At 37.8% G+C, this 11,218-nt stretch overlaps 3 protein-coding genes across 8 annotated transcripts; 1 reads left to right on the top strand and 2 right to left on the bottom strand.

Moving 5' to 3' along the window:
• Nucleotides 1-42: 42 nt before the first annotated feature.
• Nucleotides 43-5,219, bottom strand: LOC130997320 (calcium-transporting ATPase, endoplasmic reticulum-type). Of its 3 annotated transcripts, none has more exons than XM_057922596.1 (8): nucleotides 4,762-5,219; nucleotides 2,737-4,257; nucleotides 2,528-2,649; nucleotides 1,856-2,134; nucleotides 1,377-1,760; nucleotides 1,134-1,243; nucleotides 809-1,037; nucleotides 43-736 (listed from the first exon to the last, which is right to left on the bottom strand). In XM_057922596.1, exons 2-8 carry the CDS (start codon nucleotides 4,214-4,216, stop codon nucleotides 170-172), a joined length of 3,171 nt encoding a protein of 1,056 aa, XP_057778579.1. In that variant the 5' UTR covers nucleotides 4,217-4,257; nucleotides 4,762-5,219; the 3' UTR covers nucleotides 43-169. The 3 variants fall into 3 exon arrangements, with proteins under 3 accessions (XP_057778579.1, XP_057778582.1, XP_057778581.1); XM_057922599.1 differs by lacking the exon at nucleotides 4,762-5,219 and adding an exon at nucleotides 4,598-4,759; XM_057922598.1 differs by lacking the exon at nucleotides 4,762-5,219 and adding an exon at nucleotides 4,412-4,749.
• Nucleotides 5,220-5,990: 771 nt separating this feature from the next.
• LOC130997322 (serine/arginine-rich splicing factor RS31-like) lies at nucleotides 5,991-8,624 on the top strand. Of its 4 annotated transcripts, none has more exons than XM_057922601.1 (6): nucleotides 5,991-6,190; nucleotides 6,275-6,419; nucleotides 7,538-7,650; nucleotides 7,744-7,967; nucleotides 8,060-8,311; nucleotides 8,431-8,624. In XM_057922601.1, exons 2-6 carry the CDS (start codon nucleotides 6,314-6,316, stop codon nucleotides 8,450-8,452), a joined length of 717 nt encoding a protein of 238 aa, XP_057778584.1. In that variant the 5' UTR covers nucleotides 5,991-6,190; nucleotides 6,275-6,313; the 3' UTR covers nucleotides 8,453-8,624. The 4 variants fall into 4 exon arrangements, with proteins under 4 accessions (XP_057778584.1, XP_057778585.1, XP_057778586.1 ...); XM_057922602.1 differs by having other exon boundaries at nucleotides 6,012-6,190; nucleotides 8,434-8,624; XM_057922603.1 differs by having other exon boundaries at nucleotides 6,067-6,190; nucleotides 6,275-7,404; nucleotides 7,522-7,650.
• Nucleotides 8,625-9,722: 1,098 nt separating this feature from the next.
• On the bottom strand, nucleotides 9,723-10,780 carry LOC130997323 (calcium-binding protein KIC). Its single transcript, XM_057922605.1, has one exon. The coding sequence runs from the start codon at nucleotides 10,195-10,197 to the stop codon at nucleotides 9,823-9,825; it is 375 nt and encodes a 124-aa protein (XP_057778588.1). The 5' UTR covers nucleotides 10,198-10,780; the 3' UTR covers nucleotides 9,723-9,822.
• Between the last annotated feature and the right edge of the window lie 438 nt (nucleotides 10,781-11,218).

Here is an 11,218-nt window from a genome sequence, read left to right on the forward strand (position 1 = left end):
TGTGATTTTACACCTTTGTAATATTTCAAAAATAGTCTGACATTTGTTAATTTTTAAAAATAAAAACTAAATAACATATTCAATAACATTACAGATACAGGCTTCTATATCCACACCAAAAAAAAGCATACAAGGCATGATAATGATCCGCAATTCCTGAAAATTAAGATCATAACATCTTTAGTTTTGGTGTTAATCTTCTTCTCCTCCTCCTTCCCACATACTTAAGAAATTCATCTATAAGAATGACGGGTGCAGAGAGCAGCAAGACGACGAGCCATTCGTTGAAGCTCAACGGAACCACGCCAAACACATTCGCCATGAAAGGAACGTACAGAACGAAGCAGTGCAGGGCAAGAGAGACGGACATGGCCACCAGCAACCAAGGATTCCTCCACGGTGGCATTCTCACAAGGCTGTTGTCTTCCGACAGCGCATTCAGAGAGTTCAACATCTCGATAGCAACCAGCACAGACAATGACAGAGTCATAGCCTTCACCTTCCCAGCAGAGAAGTAGTCACAGGGGTCCGAGAACGAGATGGTGCCCCCACCACTTACTGTGAAGGGAGACGCAGTGAAGTTCGACCAAGTTGAGCACTCTCCCCAGCTGCGCAGCTGGGATAGCTCAACCAGTGTGTGCCCATCCGCGACTAGGTTTATCCATAGAAAGGAAGCACGCGTGTACCACATGATGAACACTCCAACTGTTGCAATGCCAACATAGGACCCTATCACCTGGCAAGAATGAACATGTAAGAAAGCAGTACTAACTAATTTGTCCTAAAATGAGGAATAGAGCAAACAGACCATGTAGCGGAAGAGGATCCACGAGTCAATGAGAGCTTCGCTGCTCTTCCTAGGTGGCTTCTGCATGATATCAACATCAGCAGGGTTGAATCCGAGGGCTGTTGCAGGCGGACCATCCGTCACCAGATTCACCCACAGAAGCTGCACTGGTATCATACATTCTGGTAGTCCGAGAGCAGCCGCCAAGAATATGGATATAACCTCCCCTACATTAGACGAGATCATATACCTGATACATAATCAGCACAACCCCATTAGTAAGAGGTATAATCTACTAGAGATTTTGGCATTTGTGCCTTTATTTAGATGACGAAACAAAGCATACCTGATGAAGGCTTTCATGTTATTGTAGATTGAACGGCCTTCTGCAACTGCTGACACAATTGTGCTGAAATTGTCATCCGCTAACACCATATCCGATGCTTCTTTCGCTACCTAACATATTGGCAATGACACAGATCATAGCTAAATTGACTTCGATGATCACAACTATACAGTTGCTTCGTACAATAAGCAACACGTTCTAGACCAAGTAACACAAAATGCATTTAACATATAGCTCTGTTACCTCAGTACCGGTGATTCCCATAGCTATTCCAATATCAGCAAGTTTTAAGGCAGGTGCATCATTCACTCCATCACCAGTCATTGCAACGATTTCCCCCATTTCTTTGAGCATCCTCACAATATCTTGCTTATGCCTAGGTTCGGCTCGAGAAAAAACCTTGCCCCCAGGCTTTGACAATATATCAATTTGTTGTGAAGAAGAAAGAGCCATGAACTCTTTACCGGTGAAACTCCTTCCTTGGAGATCCTCACCTTCGGAAAACAGCCGGATTTCCTTACAGATGGCCTCGGCTGTGGACTTGTTGTCTCCAGTTATCACCATCACCTTGATTCCAGCTCCTCTGCAATCCTCAATTGCTTTATCAACTTCCTCTCGAGGAGGGTCCTGTGGTTCGTATGGATTATCTTAAGATACGCATACAAGTCTTTTTCATAACTAATAAATAGATTGCATATCATGACAAGGTAAGATATACTCACCCTTATACCAACTACTCCTACAAAAATTAGGTTACTTTCTATGGAGGAGTAGCACGAGGGGTCGAGCAACTTCTTGTGTGCTGGATGAGCCTCAGTATAGTACTCTGAGAACTCTCCGAGGTCATCTTTATATGCCAAGCCTAAGCACCTCAAACCCTTTGAAGTCATATCCAAGAGCCTTGCTAACAACATTCGCCTACAGGTTTCATCAATGGGGAAAGTTGAACCGTCAGCAAGGAGCACATAGGTAGTGCGCTCCAGCAAACTCTCAACGGCACCCTACATGAGTAGCACACATAGAAGAAAAGAACAAATAAATTACAGCACATCGAGAGCGGCCTCCAGCTCTATTGTAAAACATAATGAAGAGGAAATAGTCTTGGAACATTTTAATCAAATTATCATGAAATCATGAATTACTTCAGTATTTGTGAGAGATATAATTTGCCATTGCCCTCCAACTTTTGGAGAAAAATGAAGGTTAATGGAGAGCCTTTGATGAATATCTTATTATAACAAAATGGGAACCTGAATTTATGATTAAAGTTCCATGAATATGCATGTAAACAAACAAAATTTAACAACCAAAAAAAAAAGGGTAGTCTATTTCTCAGTGAGCAAGCATCCTATTGAAATTAGCTGCTATAATACATTTTAGATGAATGGAGTTACCTTGACAAGAAGTCGATTGCTACCATTTGTCTTGCGGACAAGAACGCTCATCGATTTACGGATGCGATCAAATTCTAGCGTTGCAACTCTTTTTGATCTTTTAGCCCACCATTCACAACATGCTGAAGTCAAATGGAATGTTAGAAATGACATATACAGAGAAAAAGGGCAGCAAGAATGAAGATAAACAATCTCATATGATTGCTCACCTAATTTAACCGTGTTGCGATCAATCAAAAGATTGGACAAGAGCTTCGAATAACGAATCTTGTCCTTGACCTCACTATCAGGAACTCCCATCTTCTCAACCAAAACCTTAAGAGCAGCTTCTGTGGGAAGTCCCGTTGCTCTAAACAAACGACCATCGCAAAATATTCCAGAATCATTACAAACTGCACAAATCTCAGCCACTGCTTGCAAATTGGCATCCATATTGTAACAGTTCCAATCCACTATCCCTCCATCCTTGGGGTCATAAGTTGTGCCTTGGACATGGAGCGTTCTAGAAGCTGTAGTCTTACCTCCCAAAGTGAAGAACTCTGTCACTGCCATCTGATTTGTGGTCAAGGTCCCCGTTTTATCCGAACAAATAACAGATGTGCAGCCTAATGTCTCCACGCTAGGAAGCTTGCGCACTATAGCATTCTTTTGAGCCATTTTTCGGGTACCTAAGGCTAAGCACGTAGTGATCACAGCAGGGAGGCCTTCAGGAATTGCAGCAACTGCGAGGGCAATGGCTATCTTGAAATAGTAAGTGCATTTATCGAAAGAGAATTTGAAATTCGAAGGCCATCCATCCACAACCTCCCAAGAGAGAAAATATTTGTAGTTGATAAACCACACAACGAGGCAAATGATGCCAATAACAGAAGTAAGCCTATTACCAAACTCATCAAGCTTCTTCTTCAAAGGAGTATCACTCTCTTCCAACGAAGCCTCGTGTATCTGCGCTTGTATCTGTCCGATCTCGGTCTGCATCCCGGTGCTGACAACTATGCAAGTGCAGCTACCATTAACAACTGTGGTCCCAGCAAAAACCATGTTCTCTTTCAACTGCAGCTCACAGTCATCCAAGAACACGGGATTGGTGCCCTTCAACACCGGCATTGCCTCCCCGGTCAGAGAACTCTGCTCAACTCTTAAGGTCGAGGTTTTCAGCACTGCCACCCTCATGTCAGCCGGCACTTTATCCCCTACACGCAGTTCCACAATATCACCAGGAACTAGCTCGCGTGCAGGCAAATCAGGCACCAAGTATCCATCTCTCAACACCTTCCCGGAGTCACATTGCATCTCCTTCAACGCCTCAAGGGCCTTCTCAGCATTACCTTCTTGCCAAACACCGACTATTGCATTAAGGATTAGTATCAAGACTATGACAAAAGGTTCAACATACGCCTCAAACCCTGAGTCCCCGTCATCATTTCCTTGCAAGAAAGCCAGAACAAATGAAATGAAAGCAGCTAAAAGAAGGATTTTGACAAGCATATCATCAAATTGCTCCAAAACAAGTCTCCATAGGGGCTTCCCCTTCTCTTTCTGGAGCTCATTCCATCCAGATATCTCTCTTCTCTTCTCGGCCTCGTACGTGCTCAACCCTTTCTCTAGCTTCACTCTGTACTCTTTCAAACACTGCTCTACAGACCATGACCATGCCTTAAATGGCTTTTCATCAATTCTTTCTTCCATTTGCAAACAAAATAGAACCCCCCAAATTTCACTCAAAACTCCTACAAAAATAAACGCAATTACAATTAGCAGCTTCAGAAAAGAAGCCAGGCAAATTGAAATTAACTAATAATAAACCATAAATGGCACATAATATGTAATCTTAATTTGGAAAGAGACATTTGATCTTCTCGGAAGCCAGAAAGACAGCTATACCAAAACTTGGCCCGTGGACATGAAGGAAGACACAATAATTCAGCTTTGGTTATCGATTTAAATTTCCACCAACTAAAAGCAATTAATTTCCCTACCAACTTAAAAAATTCTTTATCACAACTCCAACAAAACTACAAAACAACATAAAATATGAGAAACCACAGCAATTCTTAACACTTTCTTAACCTCAAGAAAACCAATGTATGGCCCAAATCACATAAAAGCTACAACTTTATGCTCCGTAACTAGATGTTTGGAATCACAGTATAAATACAGAGTAACCCAAGACAAAAAAATCAAATCTTTGACAAACAAGACAAGACCCCAGTTCATAGAAATCCACAAAATACCTCAAAACGAAGAAAAGTCCATGGCTTTAACACCAAGCAACAAGGAATCGCTACTCTCAAATAAAGAATTAAAAAGTAGTGGAAGGTTTCAGTCAAAATATTCTTTTGTTTCGGAGAGTGGAAAAATCTTTCAAAGAGTGGTTGCATTTGCGTGGGGGGGGGATAAAAGTGGTTACGGCTCATTGGAATTTCTGTACCAATTTCTTCTTTTGGAACTGCTTTATTCAGTTTAGGACAGAGTGCATATTTTCGAATTTAAAAGCGGGATAAGTCCATCAATCTTCCTTCGCATGTGTTTCGAATTTAAAGAGTACAGCTTTTTTCTTTAATTGGAAAGGAAAGAAGGTGAAATTTCACAGTATTTGCAACGGGTTGACTTTCTGGTTATGAAGACGTGAAAGCTTCTAAGATAGAAATCTGTATAGTATAGTCTGTAATATTGAATAAACAAAAGACTGGAGATATCTTCTTTCTTTTTTTTCTTTGTTTAATACTAAAAGTTCTCAATACAAGAAGGCCTGCACCATATAAATTCTAGGATTATTATTTAAAGGTAATCTTTTAATCCAAATTTATAAATATTACAAATGTAACCTGAATTTATCTTTCTTATTCAGTTTATAATTAAGTCAAAATTTCAACCACATAAGAATGACGCGTCTCGCCACAAATTGAATTGGCAATTAAAAAAATTACATCACATGTTTTTTATCTTCACATCACTTCTAAATTATTTTTATTGAATGACTAAATATCACTGTTTCATTGAAATTGCAAAAAAAATTACAGTACATTTTTTATCTTCGCACCTAATCCATGGAAAAACCCATAATGTCTACGACAATAATTTTGAAAAACAATAATTATTCATCGTGTGATCTTTAAATTTCTTTATTTATTTGTGTAATTTATTAAAAAAAAATTATATATCTATAAATAGGTTTGAGAGAGGAGATTAAGGGAAGAGTAAAAATACAGAAAATAGAGAAGTTGTGTGTGTGTGTGTGTTTTTTTTTATGTACAAGAGAAAAGGGGCGGGTGCCTACGAGAACACTAAATTTTAGCTATAATTTATCAAAATTATTAATTTTTACTCCTACTATTTTATACGAATACTACAAAATTAGCCACATTTTTATGTTTCTAATAGTACTTAACACATAATAGGCCATCTTTTTGTTGGCCCAATCAATAATTATTTTGGTAGCAGCCCAATAATTATTTGAGTGGTCTCTCCACCCCGCCGTGCACTTAAAATTCAATTTGAAATCTAGGGTTCTTAGTCTCGCACAAATAAATAAATAAAGAACTAATGAGACGATATATATTGATTCCGATAGATGCTCGTCTCCAACTCACAGTCACTCCTTTTTTTTCATACTTTAATCAACGTTGCTTCTCGAAGCTACGTGCCCTTTGAATTTGCAAGGTGAGTTTTTGAAAATATAAAATCACAATTGTTATGATTATTGCTCGTTGCGGTATAAATTGAAGCATTGAATTTTTGTTTCAGGTTTTGTTCTGCAAGTTAGAATCTTGTGAGCGGCGAAAGATGAGGCCTATTTTTTGCGGGAACTTTGAGTACGAAACTCGGCAATCCGACTTGGAGCGGTTGTTTTCCAAGTATGGAAGAGTCGAACGCGTCGACATGAAATCTGGTATATTTTTCAGGCGATTTCATTTTTGTGAACATCCTATTCATTTTTGTCTGTCAATTTTTTTTCTTTTCTCTTCTGAGATTGTTGGCGACTCTTGGATTATTGATCATATTCTATTAAAATCTACATTTTCATCAAATGTACCGGTTTTAAATTTAAAACTCTTATGAGTTTAGATATTTGTTTTGCTGGGGTTTGGGGGTTCCTTTGTTACCTTCATTCAATGAGGTGTGCCTTTTCTGGATGACTACCTGATTTTTGGTTGCAGCGGTTAAGTCAGCTGTACTTGATTTGCTTCAGTTGATGGATATATGTCCAATGAACTAATTTGGTTTAGATGGAGGCATGCCGCTTATATGTAGTTGATCTTAGCTGCATTCACTTACTACTCATGTAGGGCATGCATATCCATTTTCTAAATATTGCAGGGTGTATCCTGTAAAAAAGAAATTAATGAAAAAATCAGGAAATATGGTTACTTATACGAGAAGGTCTCGATATTTAAGTGTTTGTTTTGACGCAGGAACATCTACAAAGGAACCATCTTCTCTGCAATAAAAACCTCTAATGCAAAGGCTGCCTACGTTCCTACCTGCTCTCCTAGTTGCAGATGGGAATGGTTCCATATATCTTTCTCCCAATCATCCCATTCATTTCTTCAATGCCTAGCATTGCTATCCCACCCAAATGGTAAGGGTGGGGATGATTTCAGCATGCCATGCTTGCGTCCATAATGATAAGGGATCTAGTTGTCAGTTCAGCATGCCATGCCTTCCATCACTAATGTTAAGGCGATCAATGAGTTGTATCACATGCCATGTCTTCCATTTACTGATCTCATGCTGTGATATTGCTGAAGCATGCTTAGCAATGACTACTCAACTATCTCCATGATCTTAGTTTGCCTCCACTATTCATCTTTCTTTAGGTCAACATGCAAGGCCTCTACATCCTTGCTTTCCTCAGAACCTTCGCATGTTGGCAGGTGTTGTACTTATTTCAAATCTCCAAAGGAAAAAACAATATCCTGGCTTAGTGATGCAGCTTTCTGTAGCAAGGTTGTACTCCTGAATGATTTCTGTTGTCTACACTTCTCATATAGGTTGTTTCACCTTCAGGATTTGCTTTTGTTTACTTTGAGGATGAACGTGATGCTGAAGATGCCATCCGCAATCTTGATAATATACCATTTGGGTATGATAGGCGTAGGTTGTCAGTTGAATGGGCCAAGGTATGTTTGCATTGTTTGTAGCCTTGATATAATATGTTATGCTTTTTGTTTAATAATATAGTTGAATTTGTTTGTGCTGTTTCATCTTGACAGGGTGAACGTGGTAGGCATCGTGATGGGAGAGCTGCAAATCAGAGGCCAACTAAGACCCTTTTCGTGATAAACTTTGATCCTTTGCGTACCAAAGTCCATGACATAGAACGACACTTCGAGCCCTATGGGAAGCTTCTCAATGTTCGCATTAGGAGGAACTTTGCATTTGTGCAATTTGAGACTCAGGACGATGCAACTAAAGCTTTGGAGTGCACCCACTTGAGGTCAGGAGCCTCGACATATCACAGCCATATGCGAATTTTTTCTCTGTTGTGTTTCTGTTCTGAATAAGTTTATTATTTTGCGAATTCTGCAGCAAGATACTGGATAGGGTTGTTTCTGTTGAGTATGCACTGAAGGATGATGATGAGAGGGGTGGAATGCATGAGAGCCCCAGAAGAAACTATGGAAGGCGTGGAGACAGTCCTTACCGAAGGTCGCCAAGTCCAGGGTTTCGACGGAACCGCCCAAGTCCTGATTATGGGCGTGACAGAAGCCCTGTGTATGATAGGTACAACGGCCCATCGTATGACAGGGGCAAGAGTCCTGATTATGGCAGATTCCGAAGGTAGATATATAACATATGCATGTCTGTTTTGACTACTATTGCTATATGTGTTTTGGATGAATACATATACAAAAATTATTGTCTCACTTTATATATTACTGGCTGTGTAATATTTTTAGCAGGTCGCCTGTTCGAAGATGAAGAACCTGATGGCGAGTGTGTAAATGAACTCAGGGTTTAGGCGATGAAGGATATAAACTAGCTTTATACACTAGTGCTTTTGTATCTTGAATTGAATGGATGACTTATTTATGTGCTTCTTCTGTATTTGCCTGGTTTCATATATGGAGCTTCTGTTTTTTTTTTCGTGCTACTTTATTGTGATTGTGCAGTAACACTTGTTTTTCTTGGAATTCACTCTTGTTCGCAGTTTGGATAGATAAAGATAAGATGAGGGTTATTTTTAAATTATACCTCAAAATATCATTTTTCATGGTGATTTTTAGTTTGAATTTTAAAATATTAATATAGTTTATATTTATTTCTATCGTTTTATTTTCGAAACAATATTTATTTCTATTGTTAACTTAATAGATTATATCAAAAATTTTGAGCAAGTTAAGCTGATTTGACTTTAAGAAAGAATCATAAAAAAGTAACAAAACTAATAATATGCCTATACCATGAATATTTTTTTAACTATAAATTGAATGGTAGAGATAAACGCATATTCTCTTTGTCTTTGAAGAATATGTATATTTTGTCATTTTGAATTATCTTGAAAAAACATGTACTATTTTTTTTTTTTTTTTGAATGTTATTCTACCATAATTCCTTTATTTTTATTCCTACTTTTTATATTTATTTAACAAAAAAGCATTCTCCATTATTTTTTGTTAGGGCGTATTTTATTTGGTTGTAAGTTTATCTTGAGAAAAAGAGGAAAAAGAAAAGATGGAAAAATTTTATCACATTTTCGTGATCTCCACTCTTATTATCTCATGTTCTCTTTAACGAAAAAATATAGTATGAGTGTGCTTGTATTGGTCAAGCGGTAAGGGATTAATGCCTAAGGTCAAAGGTCTTGGGTTCAACCGTTCAAGTGACGCAATCTTTAAATTTTTTTATTTAATATTTTTAATTTATCAAAAAAATAATATAGTATGAAAATATTATGAAAAGAGAAAAATAGATAGAAAGTAAAAGATGAAAGAAAAGGAGAAATATAAAAAAAAATGAGTTAAATTTTATAAATTCTGGTGATAAAATTGAAAGATCATAAAATAATATATGAGAAAATATTATCAAACCTATAGTTTGTGATAATATCATCCTAACATTATATAAAGTAGAACTCCGTCTTCACTTGGAATAGACTCGTCTAATATTTCTTAAAATATATGTCAGTACTCACGCCGGCGAAGCAAGTTTATATAGCTCAATTGTAAGCTTGATAAAAAACTATACAAGATAATCAAAGCAGCAGCTGAATGATCAAGTGATTTCATGAATAATTAGTACAAATGCATACATACAAAATAGGTTTGTAAATTAAATACAAAAAGGAAGATTCAAGAAGAGGATTTGTGCAACTCTCCTTGAATGGCCTTATCAAGCCAGGTCTGAGCATCCTCCATCATCCCAGGGCTGAGTCTGACCATCAGAATGCAAAATTCCGTTTGATTGAGAGCTCCATCGCCGTCGAGATCGCCTTCCTGCACCATCGCCTCCGCGTCGTCTCTGCTCATCCCTTCCAACCCTAGAAGCGCGCAATTCTTCTGCAAGCTCGCCGCCGTGATCAGCCCCTTGCTCGGATCCGCCAGCAGCCGGAATCCGCCGCACAGCTCCGCCACGAAGGCGTCGCCATCGAGCTTGTCCACCATCACCGGCAACAAGTCTTCGTACTCGGAATTTTGTTCCATTTTCATAGGATTCGAAGCAGCCATCAATACTCAATTTTATTTTATATTTGTGATGACCCTTTATAAAGAGTAGTACTAGTCTTGTAAATTGTAATGTAAGGTGTTGGTGATATGGTAGGCACTCACCGATGATTAAATAATTTCGCAAGAATGAGCGGCTGAATTTTTTTGATTATTTTTATTTTGTTAATAGTAAATGTTTTGATGGCTGCCTCGAGTTGTCAAGTCTTCACACGGACTTTATGCTACAATTTTGGAGATTTATTGAAATATTTGGGTATAGTTCCAATTGGCATTTGGTTCCAAAATGAGGGATTTTTCGAGGAAGGTGCTATTCGAGGTGGAGTGGGGTTGCTGTATATCATGACTTGTGACTCATGAGGAATTGCTTATTTGTTCTATTGTTTCTGTACCTTCCAAGAAGCTTCCTCTCTCATTATTTTGGGACCATATAATATGGGCTATTATTTGTCCTATGTTTTTACCTCATTAATTATTTTTACACACAGTCACATATGACCGACGTGCGAGTCATGAGTATTGTTCGATTTACTAAACTACTGTGATGTGATTTGTCCGAATCTTATGTTTTACTATATGTATTTGTAATAATCAAAGTGCATGTTTGGTGAATGAATTTACAAGTCCTACTACCTACTGCGATCACGCTGAATATTAAATTAATCAACTTGCTTTTCTATCTTTGGATTTATTTATTGATTTCAAACAATTTGCTTGTATTTCTTACAGTAATCACCGACTTCTGGAATTGCTTGAAAAAAAATACTTCTTTATTCATTTCCGCCCTCAGAAAGTCCGATCAAAATATTTTATCCTTTTTTTTTTCTTACTCTTTAAAGAATTTTGACTTGGTTGCAGCCAAGATTCCACTGCCACAAAGCTACAAAGAATTTCATTCAAAACTGCATTATGTAAAGGTAACTGTATTTCACAACAGAACAAGATAAATAAATCCAAGTTATAAAACATAAATTATTGAATGATATTGAGAAGTCAAGCTATTATCTAAATACAATTATCATAT

Source organism: Salvia miltiorrhiza, chromosome 8, assembly GCF_028751815.1.
Source record: "Salvia miltiorrhiza cultivar Shanhuang (shh) chromosome 8, IMPLAD_Smil_shh, whole genome shotgun sequence".
In the NCBI taxonomy this organism is placed as follows: domain Eukaryota; kingdom Viridiplantae; phylum Streptophyta; class Magnoliopsida; order Lamiales; family Lamiaceae; genus Salvia; species Salvia miltiorrhiza.

Bases quoted from the DNA above. Each gene is read 5' to 3' on its own strand.
- LOC130997320 (XM_057922596.1), bottom strand. From the start codon at position 4,216: ATGGAAGAAAGAATTGATGAAAAGCCATTTAAGGCATGGTCATGGTCT. The intron at 2,650-2,736 runs GTGAGCAATCAT...ATTTGACTTCAG, and splicing joins TCGCAACACGGTTAAATTAG to CATGTTGTGAATGGTGGGCT. The intron at 1,244-1,376 runs GTAACAGAGCTA...CCAATATGTTAG, and splicing joins TGGGAATCACCGGTACTGAG to GTAGCGAAAGAAGCATCGGA.
- LOC130997323 (XM_057922605.1), bottom strand. From the start codon at position 10,197: ATGGCTGCTTCGAATCCTATGAAAATGGAACAAAATTCCGAGTACGAA.
- LOC130997322 (XM_057922601.1), top strand. From the start codon at position 6,314: ATGAGGCCTATTTTTTGCGGGAACTTTGAGTACGAAACTCGGCAATCC. The intron at 6,420-7,537 runs GTATATTTTTCA...TTTCACCTTCAG, and splicing joins ACGCGTCGACATGAAATCTG to GATTTGCTTTTGTTTACTTT. The intron at 8,312-8,430 runs GTAGATATATAA...TAATATTTTTAG, and splicing joins GATTATGGCAGATTCCGAAG to CAGGTCGCCTGTTCGAAGAT.